Raw genomic sequence first — 24,285 nt, 5'->3', positions numbered from 1 at the left:
TACATCCTAGAGTTGTCTCTACCCACAACACTACAGTGCACAACCTAATTGAGTGGTAACTGCACACATCATTATTACCTCTGAGCCATAGAACCACCACCACAGTAGCAGCTACCCCACTTTCCACACAGTCCTCCCTGGACTTGGCACATCTACTACAGCCATTCCGAGAGTATCATCAACTTCACAGCCACCATTCGTCACATCTCGTTCTAGTGTACCCATGACACATCTATTTCCTAAAGTGAGTGTGCTACCAACTCTTGTTGAGATCGACTGTACTTAATGTCCACATGATTACATCACCTATTAGGGCACCAGTAAAAACAATAGGACACACGCCTTATGTTGCACATCTAGTTCCATTGGGATTTAGACCAATGTATCCTTATACAATACCGTGTGTACACCTACACCACATCCTAGTTCCACCAGGATTTAGACCAATGTATCCTCATGTGGTGTTGTGTGTTGTACATGGACCTATCATTCCAGCCCCATAGACCCAGTTGCTTTTGCACAAGCCTTGGGAAGAGCGGTAGTTGAGAGCATAGTGTGTGTTATGAAAGATGGGGGTCGACATAGCTATGGAAAGGTTGCCTAAATAGCTGAGCTAACTTAAAGATTCACTAGAGATGGTGATCCTAGGAGATACCTTGAGGTATTTGATCAAGTATGTGGGTCATAGGAGAAGAGAATGAGGTTGCCACCCAAGACCAATGCCTTTAGTCTAACATTAAATGGTATGGCTAGGGATTAGTGTAGAACTCTCAGGATTGAGGAACGATTGAACTTCACCGCTCTTAGGAGATTGTTCTTGAAGCAATTTGTGTATGAAGGAGTCTTATGGGGTGTAGCTTCACAGATACACATTTTAGAGAGAGAAGAAGAGGAGTAAGTATGAGATTTCATAAGCCGGATCAATCATTTGAACTCTCATTTCCTTCCCAATGAACATTATTTGAATAATTAATTGCTTGATAGATTCATCCATGGGCTTAAACATGAAGCAATCTATAGTGGCTTAGTCATTGGAGGGATCACTACAGGGGACAAATGCCATCCAATTAGAAGATAATCGAATGGTCAAGGGAGACAAAGCATCGAATAAATTTGTTCCTTCCAGAATCACTAGACATAGATCTTCTACTATCAAATCCATTGCTAAAGGTAACACTTTAGCAGAGATAAATTTCACACACTTCATGAAAGCACTCCAGGTCCTAGAGGGGTTGAAGACAAATAAAGCACTCCAGGTCCTAGAGGGGTTGAAGACAAATAAAGCTCCTAAAAATATACATATATACCCAAGGAGAGAGCTTCAATGGTGCTCAATCTGCCACAACAAAGGGAATTCAACCAATGAGTGTCCAGACCTAAGGGCACACTATAATGAGAATTGTGTTTTTTGTGGACTTTATGGTCATGAGGCTCCACAATGTCACACGTGTTTACAAAACCTTGCTAATTCTTCTAACCTAGCTTCATCATAGCCACAAGCCATAATTCCTACCACAATACGTTAACCTAATGCTTGAGAAAATGGCACAACAACCTATTACAAAGGGGATTTACAATGCACAAAATGTATCACTACCTCCACCAGTTTTGGGACCTCAACCTCCACCTCCGAGGATTACACCATTAAACCAAATAGGTTTTGAGGAATCTTTTGAGTGTCTAGAATACGAGGCTGACTTGTACAGTACATCACATGTCGCTGAGGACTCCACATAGACTCCATAGAGCTTTATCCAAAATACTTTGTAGTTGATGCAAGAGGTAGAGTCAAACCTATATACTAGCTAGGAAGAGGTCGAGATGTCAACAACTCAAGAGAATGCCTCTTTAATGATATCTTAGTTAGGGACCACACCAAGTCTCTGAGTGTCCCATCAGAACTCCTAAGTTGATGGATTTCATGGCTTCAAAAACTTAGACCACAATCATTACACATCTGTGTGGAGACCCAAACTCTTTGTTGCACTAAAAGCTCTTCTTAAAGGAAACTTAATGTTGGGCTACCATCCTTTGCAGAAAAGCATTAACACCATTCTTTCTATGAGACTACACCAAGGCCTCAAATGGATAAGGATAACATCAAGTCTGTGGTCAAAATACCATTGAATAAACTAGGACAATACTATGAGAGTGATGAGACTAATGCAACCTCTCCATTAGTGCCAAGGAATAGCTGATAAAGAGAAAGAATAAGAACTTGACTTACACTGTGTCATTTGGCCTACCCAATGCACCAACCATATTCCAAAGACTTATGTGAATATTGATTGTAAGGAATTCTTAAGAAAGTTTCTTGAAGCTTTCTTGGATGACTTGTGCATTCATTCATCTTGGAAAGAGCACCTAGCATGGTTAAAAAGGGTGTTTGAAAGGTGTCAATTTCACCACATATCCTTAAACCCTTGCAAATACCAAATTTTGGGTGAACCACAAAGTTATTCTTGGTGTCCAAAAATGGGATTTTCATTGATGAGATAAAAATCAAGGTCATCTTGGAATTTTTCCCCCACCAATAAACTACATGGGATTCCAGAGATTCATGGGTCGGCTACTAGAGTCATTTTATTCTTTTTCTATGTAGAGACAGTTCGTCCTTTGTTCAAGGTATTGGTTGTATTTGTATAGAATTAACAAGGTTATGACACGCTAAAGCAAGACTTAGAAAGTGCTATTGGTTGTATTTATATAGACCAAGGAGTATCAACAAGGTTATGACACGCTAAAGCAAGACTTTGAAAGTGCTCCAATCTTACAAGAATCTGTCTAGGACATCATCTTCCATGTGCACATTATTGATGCCTCAAACTTTACAACTAGATGCATCCTAGCATAGCCAAGAGAACACAAGTTAGAATATCCTATTAGTTTTGCAAGTCGAAAAGTAGACAAGGCTAAAATAAATTATGCTACCATTGATCCTGAAGGGTTAGCAATGGTTTATGCCATAAAGAAATTTTAGCATTACCTTATTTGCTAACAAATTTGTATTTTATGTTGATAATCAAGCCTTGTTGTATCTTGTGAGAAAACCGTGTTCCATATGAAAAATAGCACGTGGTTGTTGATTCTTCTTGAATTTGACTTTATAGTGGTTTTGAGGTGTGGCAAGAAACATGTGTGCAACAATGATCTCAAGAAGAAGACAAGAAGAGGGAGAAGAGGAAACAAGACAAGAACCATCACCTACATACACATAACCACAATCAAGCAAGCAAGCATCAACAAACACAAGCCTACCACCTTAGCCACAAGAGAGTTAAAGAGAGAGAGAAGGAAAAAATCAATTGTGATAATGGGATTGTCCCTTTTCATATTTCTAAGTCATTTATATACACAAGCTCTCTTTTTACAATAATTGGCCCGCCATTTAACAATCGGGGGCCCAAAGATGATTTCCTAGCTCTATGTACACCCAGGCTTATTCCTTGGACATGCATTACACAAGTCGTAAGCTCGGTCATCCCATATATGTTTTACATGAAGTGCTTAGCACCGTTACATAATAATGAGTTACAAGAAGCATAACCACGCTAAAAAATGATAGGTGTCATTAACAAGGATGCTTGAATGTTGCCTTTTTAATTCTTGAGAAATGGATTTCTCTTGGTGCGACACTAGTGTACCCATATTGGATGCCGACTCTACAAAATGATCCTTTTAAGAGGAGTTCTCAGTATTCCTTACTTCCAAACCCACTCATGATATTTTTGTGGATCCTCGGGTGAGGTTTTTTGTGAGAGTGCATTTGTTAACATATTTAGTTTACAATTCGACCCCCTTGAACCATGTTGTGATTGTGAATTCTGCATGCTTGCTGCTACATCCTACCTTTCTTGGTAGTGTAGAATCTAGTTTAGCAGGTATGGGACCAGACTTCTTCAATTCCTTGTAGTGACATGATGATCAAAGTGTTATCTATTCAATTGGCGGATCCCATCAAGTGAGGATTGTAGGGATTTCACTGACGTAAACGAGAACATGTGAACATGTTAATAACATACGTTAATAACACAAAAAATCTTGTGATCACATGTTATATTCACAAAGCTTTCACAAAGGCCTAAAAAAATTATCTTTCTCGGGCATAAAAAATATTCTTAGGTGGCCACTGACCTGCTATTATGTGAAGATGGTAACATGAGAACATGTGAATAGCTTATTCCCATATATAGCCAAGCTTTTAAGGGGTTCCCAAATGGCAAGTGACCTATTATTTTGTGAACGGTAACATGAGAACATGTGAATAACTTGTTCACATGTGTTATCCCTGGAGGATTGTCAAGAGCAAGAGGTAGAGCAATGGAGGATGGAACATTTATGATGTCCTAGCCCCATCACTATTAGGTTCTCAGCCCTAACAGAGAACTGTGTGCAAAGAAAAGGAAAACATAGAAAAGAGAGGGATGAAGAAGAGGAAAAGAAAGGTTTCGATTGTGGATTCTTGCTCACCGAAAATCCTTGATCGTCAATGCCTATACAAAAAACTCATAAGGTAGGTGAAGACCTAAGGTAGGTGAAGGGTGGCTGTTAAGGGTAGGTGAAGGATTAATGGCAACTAAGGGTGGTTAACATGGAGTGCACTCACATGGGATAACACTTGGCACACCCGGTGGGCTGGATTTCCAATCCGATGACTCAAACCGTCATGCTAGTGTCGTGCACAAAACATGTATCTAGTGCACGTATAGTGCATTCATTTCATGGCAACATGCCAGGGTTGGGAACCCATCAAATACAGTGTCATCCACACATGATCATATACAAGGAAAACATAAAACCATGTTTCCATAAGTATGTCCACACTCCACTGGCATGGAGTAGACAGAACATAAGCATAACACTGCGATCGAAAAGATATGTCAATGAAGCTCCAGGTGACCTACTACATGCTTATGTACCATAAATGGGACAACACCTAGAGCTCGAATCAATGAACATGGCACATCATCTTTGAAGAATTCTACTAAATAGCATAAGAGTGTGTGCACAAGAAGCCAATTAAGCGTTGTGTCCATATCTTCATCATGCTTTGTAGGCTCAACACAAGAACCCTCAATCTATGCTCTATTGCATCCTACATACAAGCATAATCTGCATGATCCACACCATGAGCTACTTTGGTTTTGTGGATTCTAGAAAAATATCCACTTCCAGCCAGCAAGGTGTCAAACGAAGCTACATCCACCTCTGTAAAGCTATCACCATGGATAGGCACTCCGTTCATTAGCAAGCAACATGGATCCCACCAGGGAAATCATTTAACGGGAGAATTGGTCAACCTCTTAACTATCCAAACTGATGATCTGATCGAACCCAAAAGTCACATGATCAGATCAAAGAAGAGACTTACACTTGGTCCATAGAATCACCGCTTTTTTCCTCCTTTAGCGAGGCACAGCCGCTGATTTCCTCCCACAGAACAAGGGTCTTCCTAGGACTTAATCTAACTAACGTAACTTAATTGTAACTATTTGTATCGCAGGAATCCCTCAATCCAGTCTAACCCCAATCGGCCCATGGGTTAGCCAAACTCCCAACCATTGTATTGGTGGGATTCCTTTATAAAAATTTGGTCATGTTTTACCCAGGTACCGAGAAAAAGAGTTCCCAAGCCCCCTAGCCGGCGCTTTAAGCAAACTTTAAGGTAAGCATACCACTTACACACCTAATATGAAATTGCCATTATAACAGATTCGACTGTCTTTAAAATAATTTTTCAATGAAATCATAGTATTACTGATCATAATCCTCCAAAATATTGAGTCCATTATTTTACAAAATATATCATCCGGACTCTCCGTTCAAGACCAGCTAGTCAACCAACGAGATCCAATATCAAAATTTAGTTCACAAAAGTAATTATTTTTAGTTCATCCGTATCTTCCTTGACGTACGCATGGGTGTCCTAGCAACCGCAAGCCTGTGCATCACTTGGTCAAAACCCTCTAGGATCCTACTTAGGTGTCTTAGCACTTCACTCAGGGACCGCTTTGTCGTCGGTCCTCGCCCATCGTACAGGAAGCATACCATTTTAACCATACCGAGGCTGGTCAAGACCTCCGCAAGCGACGTCCCTCGACGACTCCCCGCCAGCTGTTACAATGAGTCTCTTCTTAGTTAAACACATACAAATGCTTCCTCCAACATTCTGGCGTAAAACAGTCCTTTAAAAGAAAACAAAGGTTCTATGCAAGTAGAATTCCCGGTTCGAGATTGGTTCCACAAAACCCTTTTCTTGTAATCCAGATTTTCTTAATGAGAATCATTGATCTCTCATCAGGGTAATCTACCCATCATTTGACTGAATTTCCAACTAGATTCTTGGTAATTTTGGTTAAGGAAAAACTACGCTAATTCAACGGTAGTCTATTCTTTGTGTCGAAAATTGGAATTCATCACCACGAGGTTTTTGCTTGATTCAAATTTGAGAGATGGGCAAGTAGTTTAGTGGCCACCATTCTCACAGTCGTGGTCTAACCAAAATTATTCGGTTTACTTCTAATTTTGATTCTTAAGGATTTTCTTCAGATAAACATCTACTGAACTTCTAACCATAAAGAAAATTCCAACTTTATGAATTTCATTCCTTCCTAACCATAATAGATTAAGAAATGGTTCTAATGAACAAGACCATAATTTACAATGCTTCAATGTTACTGGGACCAGATCACAGACGAGTCTCGCCTGTTATTGCGAGCTTATCAGAAGGCCATGCAAATGCAGAGACAACTGCAGTTGTAGTGGGGAAGTGTGATGCAAATGCATTGTACAATCCCAGTTAGCAGAGTTTAGGCTGTGTTTGGGCAGCCTCCATCATCAGGTACGAGCTACTCACGTGACAACAAGACAACGGACATGTCCGACTAGCTCGCTTGGTTCGAGAAGGCAGAATCCTTACAATAGCAGTCCTTCCACGCGTTTGTCCATCCTAGGCAGATAGCCTGGGAGAGATATAGGTGGCATCGTGGGCAATGGGCAGACTCCTGAATGGACTCCGGAGAGTAGGGCGCGTAGAGGTAGATGCCAGGTCTTGGAGAGGACAAGTGTGGCCGCCCACATTTGTTCTGCTGCTGCCAATATAAGGGTCCCGCTTCGTTCTTCATCTTCAACATTCAAGCACCCCCTACGCCAACCACTGTCGCTACCAGCTGCAACTCAGTCCCTGAACATCACCAGCCATTTATGTTATTTATGTACCTAACACTAATCCCTAGGATCAGGGGAGCGCTGGGATTAGGGAAAGAAGGCTAATACGGGTGGCTAAGGTGGATTATTTGTAAACCGAAAGAAGGGTATTATTTGAAACCCAAAGAAGGCAAGGTGGATTATTTGTAAACCCATAGTTACTGGCTATTTATGACTAGTTCGATATTTATAGCAGCATTAATCACTAGTTCGATATTTATAGCAGCACTAATCACTATACAAGTGACTTGTGGGTTTATTATTGATATATTCGTGTTTTGATCTTGATGAGTTTTGAAACAAGGGTGGCCCTCCTCCTTATACCAAAGTATGCCAACCTTGCTCCAACCCATGTAAAGCTAAATCAGCGTTGGAATATTTTTTGGGATAGGAAAACATGGTACAACAAGTTCAAAAACATTTGGTCTAGCTTAATTCCCTCCAAATTCTCCTGTCTCCTCTGGCTGATCCTACACCACGCAGTATGGACCAATGAAAGGGCCGCCAAGTTGGGTATAGGTCAAAGCACTTGCCCTAAATGTCGGAACCACCCAGAATTTGTCACTCATCTTTTTTGGGCCTGTCCAACAAATAAGAAGGCACGTATACTGCTGCTGGAATGTCAGTCTCCAATCAAGCCATCTTTATCATGGTCTCAAGTGGTTCTGGGCGAGTCTATCGGATGTTCTTCTCATCTCTGGTCGTCGTTAATAAGAGCTTGCTTTTTATGGTCTATTTGGCTATCCAGAAATGCATTTGTTTTTCAAGCCCTGCACAGGGACCCGGTTCACACCATGAGTAGTCTTCTTTGTCTGCAGCCAGGTGCTAACAAAGGTGGATAAATCTGTTGTCAATACCAAGAAGTCAGCACTAGAACTGGACAAAGAACTAACAATGAAGAAGCTCCAACGAAAGCACCAAGAGTCAGTCAGCAGAGCCAACAAGAAACTTGATAAACTTACCCAAGCAGCAAACTCCCAGTTCAATCAAGCATGGGAAGAAATAGAAGAAGAGATGAGGATCGTCAACCAGAGGGATGAATCAGTAGTAGAAAAAATATCAGAACTTGTAGCATTCAAAAGATCTATCCGTTAAAGAGTTATGCTTCTCTGTGTATGTAAAAAGCATTTTGTAATCGGTTCGGTTTTGTTCTAATATAATCCCTCATGCTTTAAAAAGAGAGAGAAAGAAACAAGGGTGGCTAAAGTGGATTATTTGAAAACCCAAAGGAGGCTGATAAGGGTGGGGTAAGTGGATTATTTGTAAACCCATACTTACTGGCTTTACTGACTAGTTCGATATTTATAGCAGCATTAATCACTATACAAGTGACTTGTGGGTTTATTATTGCTTGATGAGAGGTATGCTAGTTTTTCTGACTTTTTTTTTGGCATGTGTATAGGTCAATAGAGAGAAGGCGGCATGTCATACGCAAAAGATGTGTGCAGTCATGAGGCTTAGTCGCATGTGTTGCGAGCAAGCAGCCCGAGCTCATGTATGAGGCGACTATGAGACCATATGTAGGAGGGCGCATCTTTGTGCTGGTTATGGTGTAAGCCTTACTACTCCTCTTCCAAGTGAAGGCAACACACAACTGCCAGCGGCAGCTGATCTGCAGTGCAGCAAACAACAGCATCAACCTCTGTAGCACATCCACACACAGCTAACCTGTACGGCCTGCCACGTGGTGGTGGCAGCCATGGAGGGCTAGGACATATTAGAGGAGATGGCAGGTTCACGTTAGTAGAAAGGAGCGCACATTAATAAAAGCACATGCAGATGGCTAATCGAAGCAGAGATGTGTCCATCATCTACTTTTAGCTTAAAGCTATGTGTGTTTTCTAGTTGGCATAATACTAGCTTTTTGTGGAAAAAATGTGGGGCTAACGCAGAGTTGTGGCGGTTTGCTTTTCATGGGCATACATCGACTTTTTTTTTCCCTTAGAAAAAGATCCTTCTATTAGTTACTGAAAGCCAAGAAGGGCTACAAACAACCACGAAGGGTTAGGTACAAACTTGCCTCATGTACACGCGGGAATCAAGTAATCAAATCCTTCTATTAGTTACTGAAAAAAGCCAAGAAGGGCTACAAACAACCACGAAGGGCTAGGTACAAACTTGCCTCATGTACACGCGGGAATCAAGTAATCAAGGGGAAAGAGACGCTAGGGGGACAACCACACAGGTGGTTTGTAATGCCAAGTGGGGTCACCACCTCCATCAGTGAGAAAAGGGCCAGGCCGCTAGCACCTCAAGAAAGCTTCCCGTTGCTTCCACATGCGGTTAGATCCACGTTGCAACTTTCCCCACTGGCAGCAGAGGGTATGTATGATATCGAGCCAAGTGCTCTTGATAGACTCTGTTGGCGGAGTGTGGGTACCCTCAATGGCTTCATTGCGTCTAGCTCGTCATATGTGCCAGACTGCAATGCTACTGCAAATCTCCCATCTTTGGCACATGAGCCTGCTCGCCAGTGATCTGTAGGTGGGGCTGTGATTGGTATTGCTGAAATGTGGTGGTGAGAGACTTGAAGGGCTAGCCCTCCCCCATCCTCCTCGTAAGCCCTGACCACCTTAGCCTTTGAGCACACACGGACTTTAGTTGCGGTGCGGTTTGCTTTTCATGGGCACACACAGACTTTAGTTTTAAAAAAAGAAAGCATGAACAAACCCTTGCTTTTTGCTAAAAGAGCATACACGGCCTTTGGAGCTTCCCATGGTTGCTCTTTTGCTCATTAAAGACATGCAGGTGGTTGAAATTTCAGCTGAGACTTCTCTCTGTCGCTTCTTCCTTGCCAAGTATACGGTGGGAAGATTACACAGGCAGGACGGGTGTACTTTAATATTTTTGAGGGAGCTAGGACCGCTTCTTCAAAGAGAGTTGGAAGGAGCAGATCCGGGAGGTTACATTCGTTTGAATTCCATGTTTCTAGATGCCCGGAAAGTTCCGATGGTGAGGGATATCCTAGTGGGGACCCTTGACTCACATACATACACAGAAGTACGTGGTCAAGAATTACCAGGACGAGCATAAGCCTTTATGCAGGCAATGGAGGTGTGTGGAAAGTGAAGAGGATGGCTTAGCTAAATACAAATATATAAGATCATGGTGGGATTATGGCAAAGTGGTAGATAGAAATATGGATTGTTGCTGGTGGAATGTATGATACCCTCATTAGAGAAAACAACTTCTTGGGGTGAGAGAATCAATGTTGGTTTGTGGCAGTTATGTTTCTATTTGAAATTGTTTTTTATTTTCATCTTGTTTCAGAGGTTGTGGATGGCACAACAACCGAGCACATTCCACGGACGAACTTGGTGGGGTGAGAAGAGTTGGGGAACGAACCATGTTTCTAGATGCCTGGAAAGTTCAGATGGTGAGGAATATCCTAGTGGGGACCCTTGATTGGGTGAGAAGAGTTCGGGAACGAACCAAGCATTTAGGAGGTTGAGACGCAGTTTTGAAATGGGTTCCTCCGATAGTTGAGTCTGAGGTTCACAGAAAACTTTCTGACTTTGAGATGCAGGATAGGTGTTCCATTGAGCTATTGCTCCCACTAGAATGGTAGAATTTGGAATCTTCTGTGTGCAAGTCACATTTCTACTAAGTTTTCTGTGGCAATCTCCTCTCTGTTACTCACCTGCATTTCAGAAAGATGGCCTCACAAATGAGTTCTTGTGGGTTTGAATTGACGGATAGGGAGATGAGAAAAAGCTAGAATAAGGATGCATTTGTTTGATGTACTCAAGAGTGACTCAATCGTGATCGACAAGCATGGTGGGAGTATTGTGTAAACGGTGAACTTCCTACTACGCTTGAGCACACCAGCTCTGGCCAGGTTTCCTCCACGCAACTTCTTCAGGTCTAGAGTTTTCAAGCTTGCTAGCACAATCTTGCAGCCCAGCCTCAACATATATATATTTGACATCGGAACATATGCAGCAGTTTGTCTGGACTGCAGATTCAGTGCGAGATTGAATGCATGTTCCCCAACTTCCACATTGCCATGTATACGACATGCACCCAGCAGGCACAACCACATGGTCAGATCAGCCTGCATTGGCATCCTCCCCAACATGTCCTCTATCCTTTTGAAGTCCCCTGCCCGCCCAAGGAGGTCCACCATAATGCAATAACGCTTCAAGTCTGGATACAAGCTATAAACTCTGCTCATGTATTCAAAGTACTCAAAACCTTTGACAGCAAGGCCAGCATGACTGCAAGCTCTAAGAACCGTGATAAATGTTACTTCATCTGGCTCGATACCCACCAGTTGCAATTTCTCAAACATGTACAGACTTGCTTTGCAATCCCCTTCTCCTGCATAACTGGCAATGCATGCATTCCATGATGCAATGTGTGGCTGGTGAAGCCCATCAAAAGCTGCTTGTGCATCTACGATACTTCCACAACTTCCATATGTATGGATTAGAGTGACAGCCAGAGAAAGATTCAGATCATACCCAGCAGAGACAATGGTAAAGTGATGCTGTCGACATATCTCCAAGCTTCCCATTTCACTGCAGGATTGCAGCATGCAGACAAGAGTGACTTCATCCAGAACAGCACCTTGCTTTTGCATATGTCTGTACAACTGTAAGGCATTCTCTCCTTGGCCCTGCTCAACATACGCTGAGAGCATCGCAGTCCAAGAACTGTATCACGTTGACACATCACGCTAAACACATCCTCTGCTTCTTGAATGGTCCCACATTTGCTGTACATACTCACAAGAGTGTTACTAATGGGGACATCTGATGCAAAGCCCTTCCTCTGAGCATCAGAATGTATTCCTTGTCCGATTTCAAAAGACATAGATTTGATCCTCTCCACACCAGTGGCTTCTTCCTTCTCTGAAAGATTGCTACATGCCTGAAGGGCAATCACAAATGTCAACTGATTCGGGCTAAGGCTTTCCTCTTGCATCTGTCTGTACAATTGCAAAACCTTCTCTCCTTGCTCAACGTATGCTGAGAGCATTGCATTCCCGGACACCTCATCATGATGGGACATGGCACTGAAAACATCCTCTGCTTGAGCAATGGCCCGACACTTGCCATTCATACTCACAAGTGTGTTGCAAACGAAGATAACTGTTGCAAAGCCCTTCCTCCGAGAATCAGCATGTATTGGCTTCCCAATTCCTAGAGACATCACTTTGGTCAGTCGCCCATCCACAACAAGAGCTTCTTCCTTTTCTGCAAGGGTACCGCAGCTGTGAAGAGCCATCACGAATGTGTGCTGATCTGGACTCACACCTTCCTTCTGCATTTGGCTGTATAACTGTAAAGCCTTCTCGCCATGGCCCTGCTCAACATATGCTGAGAGCATCGCAGTCCAAGACCTTACGTCATGTTGGCCACACAATGAACCAAACACATCCTCTGCATACAGAATGGTCCCACACCTGCTGTACATTCTAACAAGGGCATCACCAACAACGATATCTGATGCAAAACCCCTCCTCCGAGCATCAGCATGCAATTCTAGCCCAATTTCTAATGACATCACTTTGGTTGGTCGCCCCTCCACAACTATACCTACTTCCTTCTCTGCAAGTTTGCCACATGCTTGAAGAGCCATCACAAATGCCAGCTCATCAGACTCACATTCTCCTCTTGCATCTGTTTGTACAAGTGTAAAGCCTTCTCTCCTTGGCTGTGCTCAACATAAGCTGAAAGCAAAGCATCCCATGATACGATGTCCCTATTGGACAGCTTACAAAACACACCCTCTGCTTCCACAATGGCTCCACACTTGCCATATATTCTAACAAGGGTGTTACTGACAAAAATATCTGATGCAAAGTTCATCCTCTGAGCATCAGCATGTAATGCATTCCCCATTTCTAGAGACATCATTTTGGTCGGTCGCCCATCCACAATGAGAGCTTCTTCCTTCTCTGCAAGGGCACCACATGCCTGAAGAGCAATTGCAAATGTGTACTGATCTGTGATTGTGCCTTCCTCTTGCATGTGTTTGTAAAGCTGTAAAGCTTTCTTTGCTTGGTCGTGGTGAAAATATGCTGATATCATCACATTCCATATCACATTATTACACTGAGACAATGCAGTAGCGGGAACACATTCTCTGCATCTCCAATAGCCCTACACTTGCTGTAAATGTTCACAAGGATGGTAAAAATGAACACACCCGACACAAATGCAACCCGTCGAGCATCAGCGTGTAATGCCCTTCCAATTTCCAAAGACATTACTTTGATCAATCCCCCCTCTTCCTTCTCTGCAAAAGTGCCGCATGCCTGAAGGGCAATCATGAACATCAGCTGGTCTTAGGACAATCCTTCCTCATGCATCTGTCTATACAATTGCAAAGCCTTGTCTGCTAGGCGCTGCTCAACATATGCTGCAAGCATTCCATTCCATGCCACAACATCATGCTGGGACAACACACTGAACACATTCTCTGCTTCTACAATGGCCCCACACTTGCCATACATACTCACAAGCATGGTACAAAGATAGACATCCACCCCAAACCCCATCCTCCAGGCATCAGCATGTAGTTTCCGGTTCTCTTCGAGATTGGGAATGCTACCACAAGCTTTCAGAAGACTGACAAATGTGTAATGGTTTGAATCCACACCATCCTCTTGCATACATCGATGCAGTTTGAGCGCTTCCTGCCCTTGGCTGCATTCTGTGTACGTGGAAATTAATGCCATCCATGAGTAAACAGTACGGCGAGGCAGTTTCCGAGATATCTCAAGGGCATCTTCGATTGCCCCGCACTTTGCCAATGTCATCACCAAGTAGTCAGCAAGATATCCAGTAAGCTGGCAAGTATGTTTGGCAAGATGGGTATGGACTTTATTGGCCTGAGTAAGGGCCTTGCTCTTGTTGCATGCTTTGAGGAGGGACAGGTAGGTGTGGGTGGAGGGGGCTGTGTCCATGCAAAAGAGGACATCAAGGGCCCTGTCCAGCTGTCCACCACCATTGCATAGAGTTTCGATACTTACGCGAGGAAGAGGAGCCATGCCTTACCTTCTGTTACGCTTGAGGTGAAGCACCATCACCATCACCATCTTGCATTAACATCATCATAACTTATCTTCTGTTTTGCATCACGCAAAAACATCATCATCATCATGCCTTATCACCACCATCAGCATCATGCCATACCTTTTGTTGTAACTGTTGAAGGGAAAGAGATTTGTGTCAAGGGCTTCTCTTGTCGAGCCTGTATCGTTTCGACGTGTTTGAAAAGAGCATACTCTCTCATCCCTCATGATGTTGCTGTTGCTGTTGATTACGTGATGCTCCTGTTGATGGTAGTACATTGCGGACGTGATCGCCATAGCAATTTTGCGCGAGAGAGAGAGCAAGAGAGAGAGAATTTTAATTTTCTGTGTGATTTATCAAAAGTAAATCTTCAAACATCTTCAAGCTTCAGGTCAAATAAAATGTCCAAAGAGAGGCACAGGGGGACATTTTATTTGACCTGAAGCCTGAAGATGTTTGAAGATTTTCTTTTGATAAATCACGCAGAAAATTAAATTTCTCTCTCTCTCTCTCTCTCTCTCTCTCTCACGAAATTGCTATGACGATCACGTCTACAGTGTACTACCATCAGCAGCAGGAACATCACATAGTCGACAGCAAGAGCAACACAATGAGCGATGAGAGAGTATGCTCTTTTCAAACACGTCGAAATGGTCCAGGCTCGACTAGAGAAGCCCTTGACAAAAATCTCTCTCTTCAACAGCTACAACAGAAGGTATGGCAGGACGGGTACACTTTAATATTTTTGAGGGAGCTAGGACCGCTTCTTGAGAGAGAGTTGGAAGGAGCGGATCCAGAAGGTTACATTCATTTGAATTCCATGTTTCTAGATGCCCGGAAAGTTCAGATGGTGAGGGATATCCTAGTGGGGACCCTTGACTGGGTGAGAAGAGTTGGGGAATGAACCATGTTTCTAGATGCCTGTTCAGATGGTGAGGGATATCCCAGTGGGGACCCTTGACTGGGTGAGAGGAGTTCGGGAACGAACCAAGCATTTGGGAGGATTTTGAGACGTAGTTTTGAAATGGGTTCCTCCGATAGTTGAGTCTGAGGTTCACAGAAAACTCTCTGACTTTGAGATGCAGGATAGGTGTTCCATTGAGCTATTGCTCCCACTAGAATGGTAGAATTTGGAATCTTCTGTGTGCAAGTCACATTTCTACTAAGTTTTCTGTGGCAATCTCCTCTCTGTTACTCACCTGTATTTCAGAAAGATGCCTCACAAAGGAGTTCTTGCGGGTTTGAATTAATGGATAGGGAGATGAGAAAAAGCTAGAATAAGGATGCATTTGTTTGATGTACTCAAGAGTAACTCGATCGTGATCGACAAGCATGGTGGGAGTATTGTGTAAACGGTGAACTTCCTACTACACTTGAGCATACCAGCTCTGGGCAGGTTTCCTCCACGCAACTTCTTCAGGTCTAGAGTTTTCAAGCTTGCTAGCACAATCTTGCAGCCCAGCCTCAACATATATATTTGACATCAGAACATATGCAGCAGTTTGTCTGGGCTGCAGACTCAGTGCGAGATTGAATGCATGTTCCCCAACTTCCACATTGCCATGTATACGACATGCACCCAGCAGGCACAACCACATGGTCAGATCAGCCTGCATTGGCATCCTCCCCAACATGTCCTCTACCCTTTTGAAGTCCCCTGCCCGCCCAAGGAGGTCCACCATAATGCCATAATGCTTCAAGTCTGGATACAAGCTATAAACTCTGCTCATGTATTCAAAGTACTCAAAACCTTTGACAGCAAGGCCAGTATGACTGCAAGCTCTAAGAACTGTGATAAATGTTACTTCATCTGGCTCGATACCCACCAGTTGCAATTTCTCAAACATGTACAGACTTGCTTTGCAATCCCCTTCTCCTGCATAACTGGCAATGCATGCATTCCATGATGCAATGTGTGGCTGGTGAAGCCCATCAAAGGCTGCTTGCGCATCTACGATACTTCCACAACTGCCATATGTATGGATTAGAGTGACAGCCAGAGAAAGATTCAGATCATACCCAGCAGAGACAATGGTAAAGTGATGCTGTCGACATATCTCCAAGCTTCCCATTTCACTGCAGGATTGCAGCATGCAGACAAGAGTGACTTCATCCAGAACAGCACCTTGCTTTTGCATATGTCTGTACAACTGTAAGGCCTTCTCTCCTTGGCCCTGCTCAACATACGCTGAGAGCATCGCAGTCCAAGACACCGTATCACGTTGACACATCGCGCTAAACACACCCTCTGCTTCCTGAATGGTCCCACATTTGCTGTACATACTCACAAGAGTGTTACTAATGGGGACATCTGATGCAAAGCCCTTCCTCTGAGCATCAGAATGTATTCCTTGTCCGATTTCAAAAGACATAGCTTTGATCCTCTCCACACCAGTGGCTTCTTCCTTCTCTGAAAGAATGCTACATGCCTGAAGAGCAATCACAAACGTCAACTGATTCGGGCTAAGGCTTTCCTCTTGCATCTGTCTGTACAATTGCAAAACCACCTCTCCTTGCTCAACGTACGCTGAGAGCATTGCATTCCAGGACACCTCATCATGTTGGGACATGGCACTGAAAACATCCTCTGCTTGAGCAATGGCCCGACACTTGCCATACATACTCACAAGTGTGTTGCACACGAAGATATCTGTTGCAAAGCCCTTCCTCCGAGAATCAGCATGCATTGCCTTCCCAATTTCTAGAGACATCACTTTGGTCAGTCGCCCATCCACAACAAGAGCTTCTTCCTTTTCTGCAAGGGTACCGCAGCTGTGAAGAGCCATCACGAATGTGTGCTGATCTGGACTCACACCTTCCTTCTGCATTTGGCTGTATAACTGTAAAGCCTTCTCGCCATGGCCCTGCTCAACATATGCTGAGAGCATCGCAGTCCAAGACCTTACGTCATGTTGGCCACACAATGAACCAAACACATCCTCTGCATACAGAATGGTCCCACACCTGCTATACATTCTAACAAGGGCATCACCAACAACGATATCTGATGCAAAACCCCTCCTCCGAGCATCAGCATGCAATTCTAGCCCAATTTCTAATGACATCACTTTGGTTGGTCGCCCCTCCACAACTATACCTACTTCCTTCTCTGCAAGTTTGCCACATGCTTGAAGAGCCATCACAAATGCCAGCTCATCAGGACTCACATTTTCCTCTTGCATCTGTTTGTACAAGTGTAAAGCCTTCTCTCCTTGGCTGTGCTCAACATAAGCTGAAAGCAAAGCATTCCATGATACGATGTCCCTATTGAACAGCTTACAAAACACACCCTCTGCTTCCACTATGGCTCCACACTTGCCATATATTCTAACAAGGGTGTTACTGACAAAAATATCTGATGCAAAGTTCATCCTCTGAGCATCAGCATGTAATGCATTCCCCATTTCTAGAGACATCATTTTGGTCGGTCGCCCATCCACAATGAGAGCTTCTTCCTTCTCTGCAAGGGCACCACATGCCTGAAGAGCAATTGCAAATGTGTACTGATCTGTGATCGTGCCTTCCTCTTGCATGTGTTTGTAAAGCTGTAAAGCTTTCTTTTCCTGGTCGTGCTCAAAATATGCTGAAATCATCACATTCCATGTCACATTATTACGCTGAGACAATGCAGTAACGAACACATTCTCTGCATCTCCAATAGCCCCACACTTGCTGTACATGTTCACAAGGGTGGTAAAAATGAACACACCCGACACAAAGCCCACCCGCCGAGCATCAGCGTGTAATGCCCTTCCAATTTCCAAAGACATTACTTTGATCAATCCCCCCTCTTCCTTCTCTGCAAAAGTGCTGCATGCCTGAAGGGCAATCATGAACATCAGCTGGTCTAAGCACAATCCTTCCTCATGCATCTGTCTATACAATTGCAAAGCCTTGTCTGCTAGGCCCTGCTCAACATATGCTGCAAGCATTGCATTCCATGCCACAACATCATGCTGGGACAACACACTGAACACATTCTCTGCTTCTACAATGGCCCCACACTTGCCATACATACTCACAAGCGTGGTACAAAGATAGACATCCACTCCAAACCCCATCCTCCGGGCATCAGCATGTAGTTTCCGGCCCTCTTCGAGATTGGGAATGCTACCACAAGCTTTCAGAAGACTGACAAATGTGTAATGGTTTGGTTCCACACCATCCTCTTGCATACATCGATGCAGTTTGAGCGCTTCCTGGCCTTGGCCGCATTCTGTGTACGCGGAAATTAATGCCGTCCATGAGTAAACAGTACGGCGAGGCAGTTTCCGAGATATCTCAAGGGCATCTTCGATTGCCCCGCACTTTGCCAATGTCATCACCAAGTAGTCAGCAAGATATCCGGTAAGCTGGCAAGTATGTTTGGCAAGATGGGTATGGACTTGCTTGGCCTGAGTAAGGGCCTTGCTCTTGTTGCATGCTTTGAGGAGGGACAGGTAGGTGTGGGTGGAGGGGGCTGTGTCCATGCAAAAGAGGACATCAAGGGCCCTGTCCAGCTGTCCACCATTGCATAGAGCTTCGAGAAGGTCATTACTTACGCGAGGAAGAGGAGCCATGCCTTACCTTCTGTTATGCTTGAGGTGAAGCACCATCACCATCACCATCTGCATTAACATCATCATACCTTATCTTCTGTTATGCATCATGCAAAAACATCAGCATCATCATGCCATACCTTCTGTTGGAGCTGTTGAAGAGAAAGAGATTTGTGTCAAGGGCTTCTCTTGTGTCGAGCCTGTACTGTTTCGACGTATTTGAAAAGAGCATACTCTCTCATCGCTCATTGTGTTGTTCTTGCTGTGTCGACTACGTGATGATCATGCTGATGGTAGTACATTGCAGACATGATCGCCATAGCAATTTCGTGAGAGAGAATTTTAATTTTCTGCGTGATTTATCAAAAGTAAATCTTCAAACATCTTTAGGCTTCAGGTCAAATAAAATGCCCCCCTGGGCCTCGTTGCAGTTGTCCAAAGGGAGGTTGGATATGGAAGCTTGATTGAAGGCAGCTAGAATAAATTAGAGCCACCTATTGCCTCAATCGTTAGTGTCATTTCCTGTATCCAATTTTGATGGTGGTTGCCTTGCGACCATCTTCCCATTAAACTTGGGAGGCTTCAAAACCTTGAGCAATTGGGTTTTGTTAGTCTAAAACCTATAGCCTAAGCACAATAATCCAATGCAAAGATGCCATTGTGGTGATGGAGAATGGAAACAAGAAGAAGAACTAGACATGGAGAATGGAAACAATAAGAAGAAGGAGACATGGATCTTGACAAGAGAGGATCTTGAGAAGAAGACAATGAACATTTTCAATGGAAACAAGAAGAAGAACTAGACATGGAGAATGGAAACAATAAGAAGAAGGAGACATGGATCTTGACAAGAGAGGATCTTGAGAAGAAGACAATGAACATTTTCAATGTTGATGGACATCATCACACAAGTGAGACGATGTTTGTGGCCCCTAAAGTGGCACTCATAGTGGCTCTCATGACAATGGCCATGCTAAAGTGGCACTTACGATGGTTCTCATGATGATGGTCATGCTAAAGTGGCACTTATGATGGTTCTCATGACGATGGTCATGCTGATTTGATTGTTGTACCTCTTGTCAACATTCTATGTTAATGGTGGACACATATGTTGAAATTCATGGATCAAGCTCCCTACTGACAATCAACTATCTAATTAGATCGTAATCCTAATCTATGATGGTTCTCATGACGATGGTCATGCTAATTTGATTGTTGTACCTCTTGTCAACATTCTATGTTAATGGTGGACACATATGTTAAAATTCATGGATCAAGCTCCCTACTGACAATCAACTATCTAATTAGATCGTAATCCTAATCTAATTAACATGTGATTAGTGCGAAGCTAAGCTAGGGTGGGTGATACCTAATCTAATTAACATGTGATTAGTGTGAAGCTAAGCTAGGGTGGGTGACACCTAATAACAAACACAATGAATGAACTAAGCTAATTTAGCTTAAGACTCAAGCTCAATTAGGTTACAAGATTGAGATTTGCACTCATAGAGAGGCTTGAGAGCTTGCTACATTTTGCATTACTTGAAATGGTCCTCTTTTATATGAGGAGAGTACAACAAAGCTATGATAGCTCATGTGGGATAACTTGGCTAGGTGACTTGGCAGTCTAGCATCACTCATTTCAACACCCCCCCTTGATGCTAGATTGGGCACAATTTTTAGGCTTTCACTCTTCCTCTCTCTCCTCTTGTGCTAGGCTACTTTGGCATTATAGCTACTTTGGCTATGAATTTCAGCTTGAGTGCATCATATGGCCTCAGAGGCTGATTACATCACACTGTTTTTAGAGACAAGAGGGGTGAAAAGTACAATAGTTCTTTCTCTAGAAGAGCACATCTTCAGTTGGGACATCTTTGGCCTCGATGTAGTTTGCGTGCTTCTTTTTTTGACAGCAATCTTCTTCTAGGTGACCAATTTTTCCACAATAGTCACAAACAAGCTTTGGTTTATCTTTATTGCGACATTCATTCTTGGTATGACCAAGTTTTCCACAGTGATAGCATCTTGGAAGTTGAGATGTTGATTGATTTGTCCTTTGAAATCTCCCACCCTTTGTATACAGTGCTTGCTCACTTGAATGTGATTTGAATGATTCTTTATCTTTGAATTTGGATTCTTGTTGAAGTAGAGATGATTCTACATCTTGAAGTTTAGTGTTGGGCATATTTTTTAGTGTAGCAACAATTGATTCATAAGGTTCTTTGTCAACACTTTTTAGCAATACAGCAATAGATTCATCTTTCTCAATGACTTTCTTTAATGCACTACGTTGTTGTTTGATACCTTTGAATTCACTGATGTGTTGTGCCATGGTCTCGGTCTCCTTCTTGTCGAGCTTGTAGAACTGCATGAGAAGGTTAATCTTTGAGCTCTTTGAGTCGGCCGAAAATCTTGTTGAGTTCCTGCCATGCCAACTTGGCATCCTTGATGCCGACAATGTGACTAATCACATTGTCATCAAGATTTTCAGCGATAAGGCCCAATGCTTTGTTGTTTTGAACTGGCTCAACCTTGTTCATCCTCAATAAGGTGCCAGAGCCCCTTATGCATAAGTGTACATGGTCTTGCTTTGCCATGTGAAAAAACCATCACCATTAAATCTTGAGACGACTTCTACATGCTCCATGATGAGAAGGGGGTCTTAACTTGAGTCTTGATTTTAGTGCTCAGGCAGTGTCTAACCCTTTTACAAGTGATCTACAAACTATATGCCGGAGATAAACCCAATATGGTGAAAATTCACGTAAGTTTGAGTAATGCAAGTGGTTGAGATGAATTTTGATACAACAAAGAATTTCTCATAGTGGAATAGCACTCTAATTTTTTAATTTTGACCTTGATTGAGCTCAATTTCTACTTAATGGTTGTTAATGATAGTGATTAAGTGTTAATCACTACGATTAACATAGCTGAAAGATGGAGCCTTCAATTGAGCATGAGGAAGAAAGCATTGAAGGGGATTTTTGCTTTAGCTCTTTGCCCTTGATGAGAAGATAAGGAACATATAGAAAATCTAGCTCAAAAACCCATCGAATCGCACGTATCTGCTGCAAAACTTTGATTGGTCTTTCGTTCTTCCCGGGTCGCACAGTGGATGGTATGAACTAAGATTTGGACAATAAAACCCTTATACTATGTTCTACCAATGACTAAGAGGGATTTGACCAATTTAGTTTATGCATGGTAAATGATGCGATTTTGTAGGCGATAGGACGACAATAGTTTTATCCGATTCAAAGTGAAATAGAGCAATTCCTTTGACGTGTGCAAACGCCTTGATATGCTTGAGATGCCCACAAGGTTTGAATGTGAACTCAAGCTCAATTAGGTTACAAGATTGAGACTTGTACTTATAGAGAGGCTTGAGAGCTTGCTACATTTTGCATTACTTGAAATGGTCCTCTTTTATATGAGGAGAATACAACAAAGCTATGATAGCTCATGTGGGATAACTTGGCTAGGTGACTTGGCACTCTAGCAGCATCACTCATTTCAACAACAACATCACACCAATGAGACATTTGTGGTGGCCGCTAAAGTGACACTCATGATGGTTCTCATGACGATGGTCATGTTAATTCGATTGTTGTCCCTCTTGACAATCACTATGGAGATTCTTCTATTGACTTTTGATGTGATGGTTCTCATGACGATGGTCATGTTAATTCGATTGTTGTCCCTCTTGACAATCACTATGGAGATTCTTCTATTGACTTTTGATGTAAGATCCCTGTCCCCACCATTGCGCAACAAATTCAGGGATTCTAGCAGCGGAAGTAGCACTTCTTGCACCGGGCAGGGTCCCACACTCAGCCACGGATATCCGTACAAGAGACTAATCCGTCGGTTTTTCTAAAACCAAACCCGAAAAAACTTCCTTTGCTCGGAAAGCACGGGCGATTCCACCAGGATAACTTTTCCCTAACGTAGTCAAAAGCCTTAACTAACTGAGCTCGTCTGACCGAACTCGTAAGTCCCATAGTCAGATCAGGGAAAAAGACTGTACTTGGATCATAGAGACCAACACTTTTTTCCTCATTGAGAGGCACAGCCGTTGATTCTTTTCCATAGAACAATTTTTGTCCGGAATTTACTTCATCTATCGAACTAAATAGAAATTGAGTCTCGATTTATGGATCCATCAGTCCAGCCTAAGTCCCATGGGTTAGCCAACCGCAACCACTGTAGTGATGGGATCCAATTAGGAATTTGGTTAAGTTTTGTCCCGGGTACCAGGGAAAAGAGTTTCCAGGCCCCCTAGCCGGATGTTCATGCAAACATAAAACTAGTCACACCACTTACACACCCAATATGAAATTGCCTTTTTTCTCAGCATCAGTTCTCTTTAAAACAATCCTTTAATGAAACCATTGCATCACTAATCACAATCCTCCAAAATATCCGGTTGAATCTTAATTTCCAATCATTCCTTCATCGGAGTATCTATGGCATCATTGGCAACCAGAACGCTCACCACACCTGTCCACTCAGGGGCCTTTTCAATAGTTCCTAGCTCATAGTACCCGGCAATATAATCACTTATAAAAATCAAGATGGAATCTCCGTTGAAGATCAGCAAGATCAACCAATAGATCCATATAAAAGAGCCATGGACTCATTCGTTGGAGGACCAGCAAGGTCAATCAACTAGATCCATGCTCGGTTTCAGAAAACAACTCTTACTCCTTGATTCAATATCTTCCACGACGCACGTGTGGGTATCTTCGGCGACCCAGAGCCCGAGCACCGTATAGTCAGCACCCTCTAGGATCCTTCGCAGGTCACCTAGCGCTTCGCTCATAGGCCGCTTCCTTGGTCCCTCATCCACCTTACCGGAAGCTCACCATTTAAATCGAACTGAGGCTGGTCAAGACCTCGGCTGACCATGCTACACGAGACATCCTCCATTGACTCTCCGTCAGCTGTTGCAACTTTATCATTTTGGTCTCCACGACCTTAATCACAAGACAGTCAAAATGCTTCCCCAGCATTCTTGACATAAAACAGTCATTTACAAACAGGTCACAAATATAGTTTCTATAATGAACTCTCGTCTTTCCACATTATCGCTCATCAAACCACATTACTTATTTCACATTCCATTCATATGTGTACTCATTGTCATCCAATCACATCATTTTTTGTCATCACCTCAGATTCATTCACATCACATATCATTTATTCACATCCCAATTCACATGTCATCACATCTCATCCATTCACTCATATTGACGTCACATCATTTCACATACACATTCGCATTCATTATTCTACATACACATCCAAATTCGTACATTAACATCACTTCCACATCCGCATTCATACATACACTGTCATGAGAATATATTTTAAGTCCTCTAGAAAAATATTATTTATCTCCTCTTGAGTAATTTGGGGACGCCTAGGTTGCTCTTGCGTCATGCCGGCTAGGTTAATATCGTGGGTGATACCACTATAAATATTAATACGTGCGGTATATGACGTATGTTTGAGGCCAT

General features: G+C 43.0%; 3 protein-coding genes across 3 annotated transcripts; all 3 read right to left on the bottom strand.

Annotated features, from left to right (window-relative positions):
* Positions 1 to 9,457: 9,457 nt before the first annotated feature.
* LOC147633590 (pentatricopeptide repeat-containing protein At4g19191, mitochondrial-like) lies at positions 9,458 to 12,789 on the bottom strand. Its single transcript, XM_086805743.1, has 3 exons — positions 11,938 to 12,789; positions 11,032 to 11,824; positions 9,458 to 9,822 (listed from the first exon to the last, which is right to left on the bottom strand). The coding sequence occupies exons 1-3, from the start codon at positions 12,787 to 12,789 to the stop codon at positions 9,458 to 9,460; spliced, it is 2,010 nt and encodes a 669-aa protein (XP_086661869.1).
* A 709-nt stretch (positions 12,790 to 13,498) lies between these two features.
* Positions 13,499 to 14,203, bottom strand: LOC147633589 (pentatricopeptide repeat-containing protein At4g25270, chloroplastic-like). Its single transcript, XM_086805742.1, has one exon. The coding sequence runs from the start codon at positions 14,201 to 14,203 to the stop codon at positions 13,499 to 13,501; it is 705 nt and encodes a 234-aa protein (XP_086661868.1).
* A 1,392-nt stretch (positions 14,204 to 15,595) lies between these two features.
* LOC147633588 (putative pentatricopeptide repeat-containing protein At3g01580) lies at positions 15,596 to 18,787 on the bottom strand. Its single transcript, XM_086805741.1, has one exon. It carries the CDS (start codon positions 18,785 to 18,787, stop codon positions 15,596 to 15,598), a length of 3,192 nt encoding a protein of 1,063 aa, XP_086661867.1.
* Positions 18,788 to 24,285: the final 5,498 nt, after the last annotated feature.

This window comes from Cibotium barometz, chromosome 12, assembly GCF_041138505.1.
Source record: "Cibotium barometz isolate CiBa-2024 chromosome 12, ASM4113850v1, whole genome shotgun sequence".
In the NCBI taxonomy this organism is placed as follows: domain Eukaryota; kingdom Viridiplantae; phylum Streptophyta; class Polypodiopsida; order Cyatheales; family Cibotiaceae; genus Cibotium; species Cibotium barometz.
This window is presented reverse-complemented; position numbering and strand designations above follow the sequence as displayed.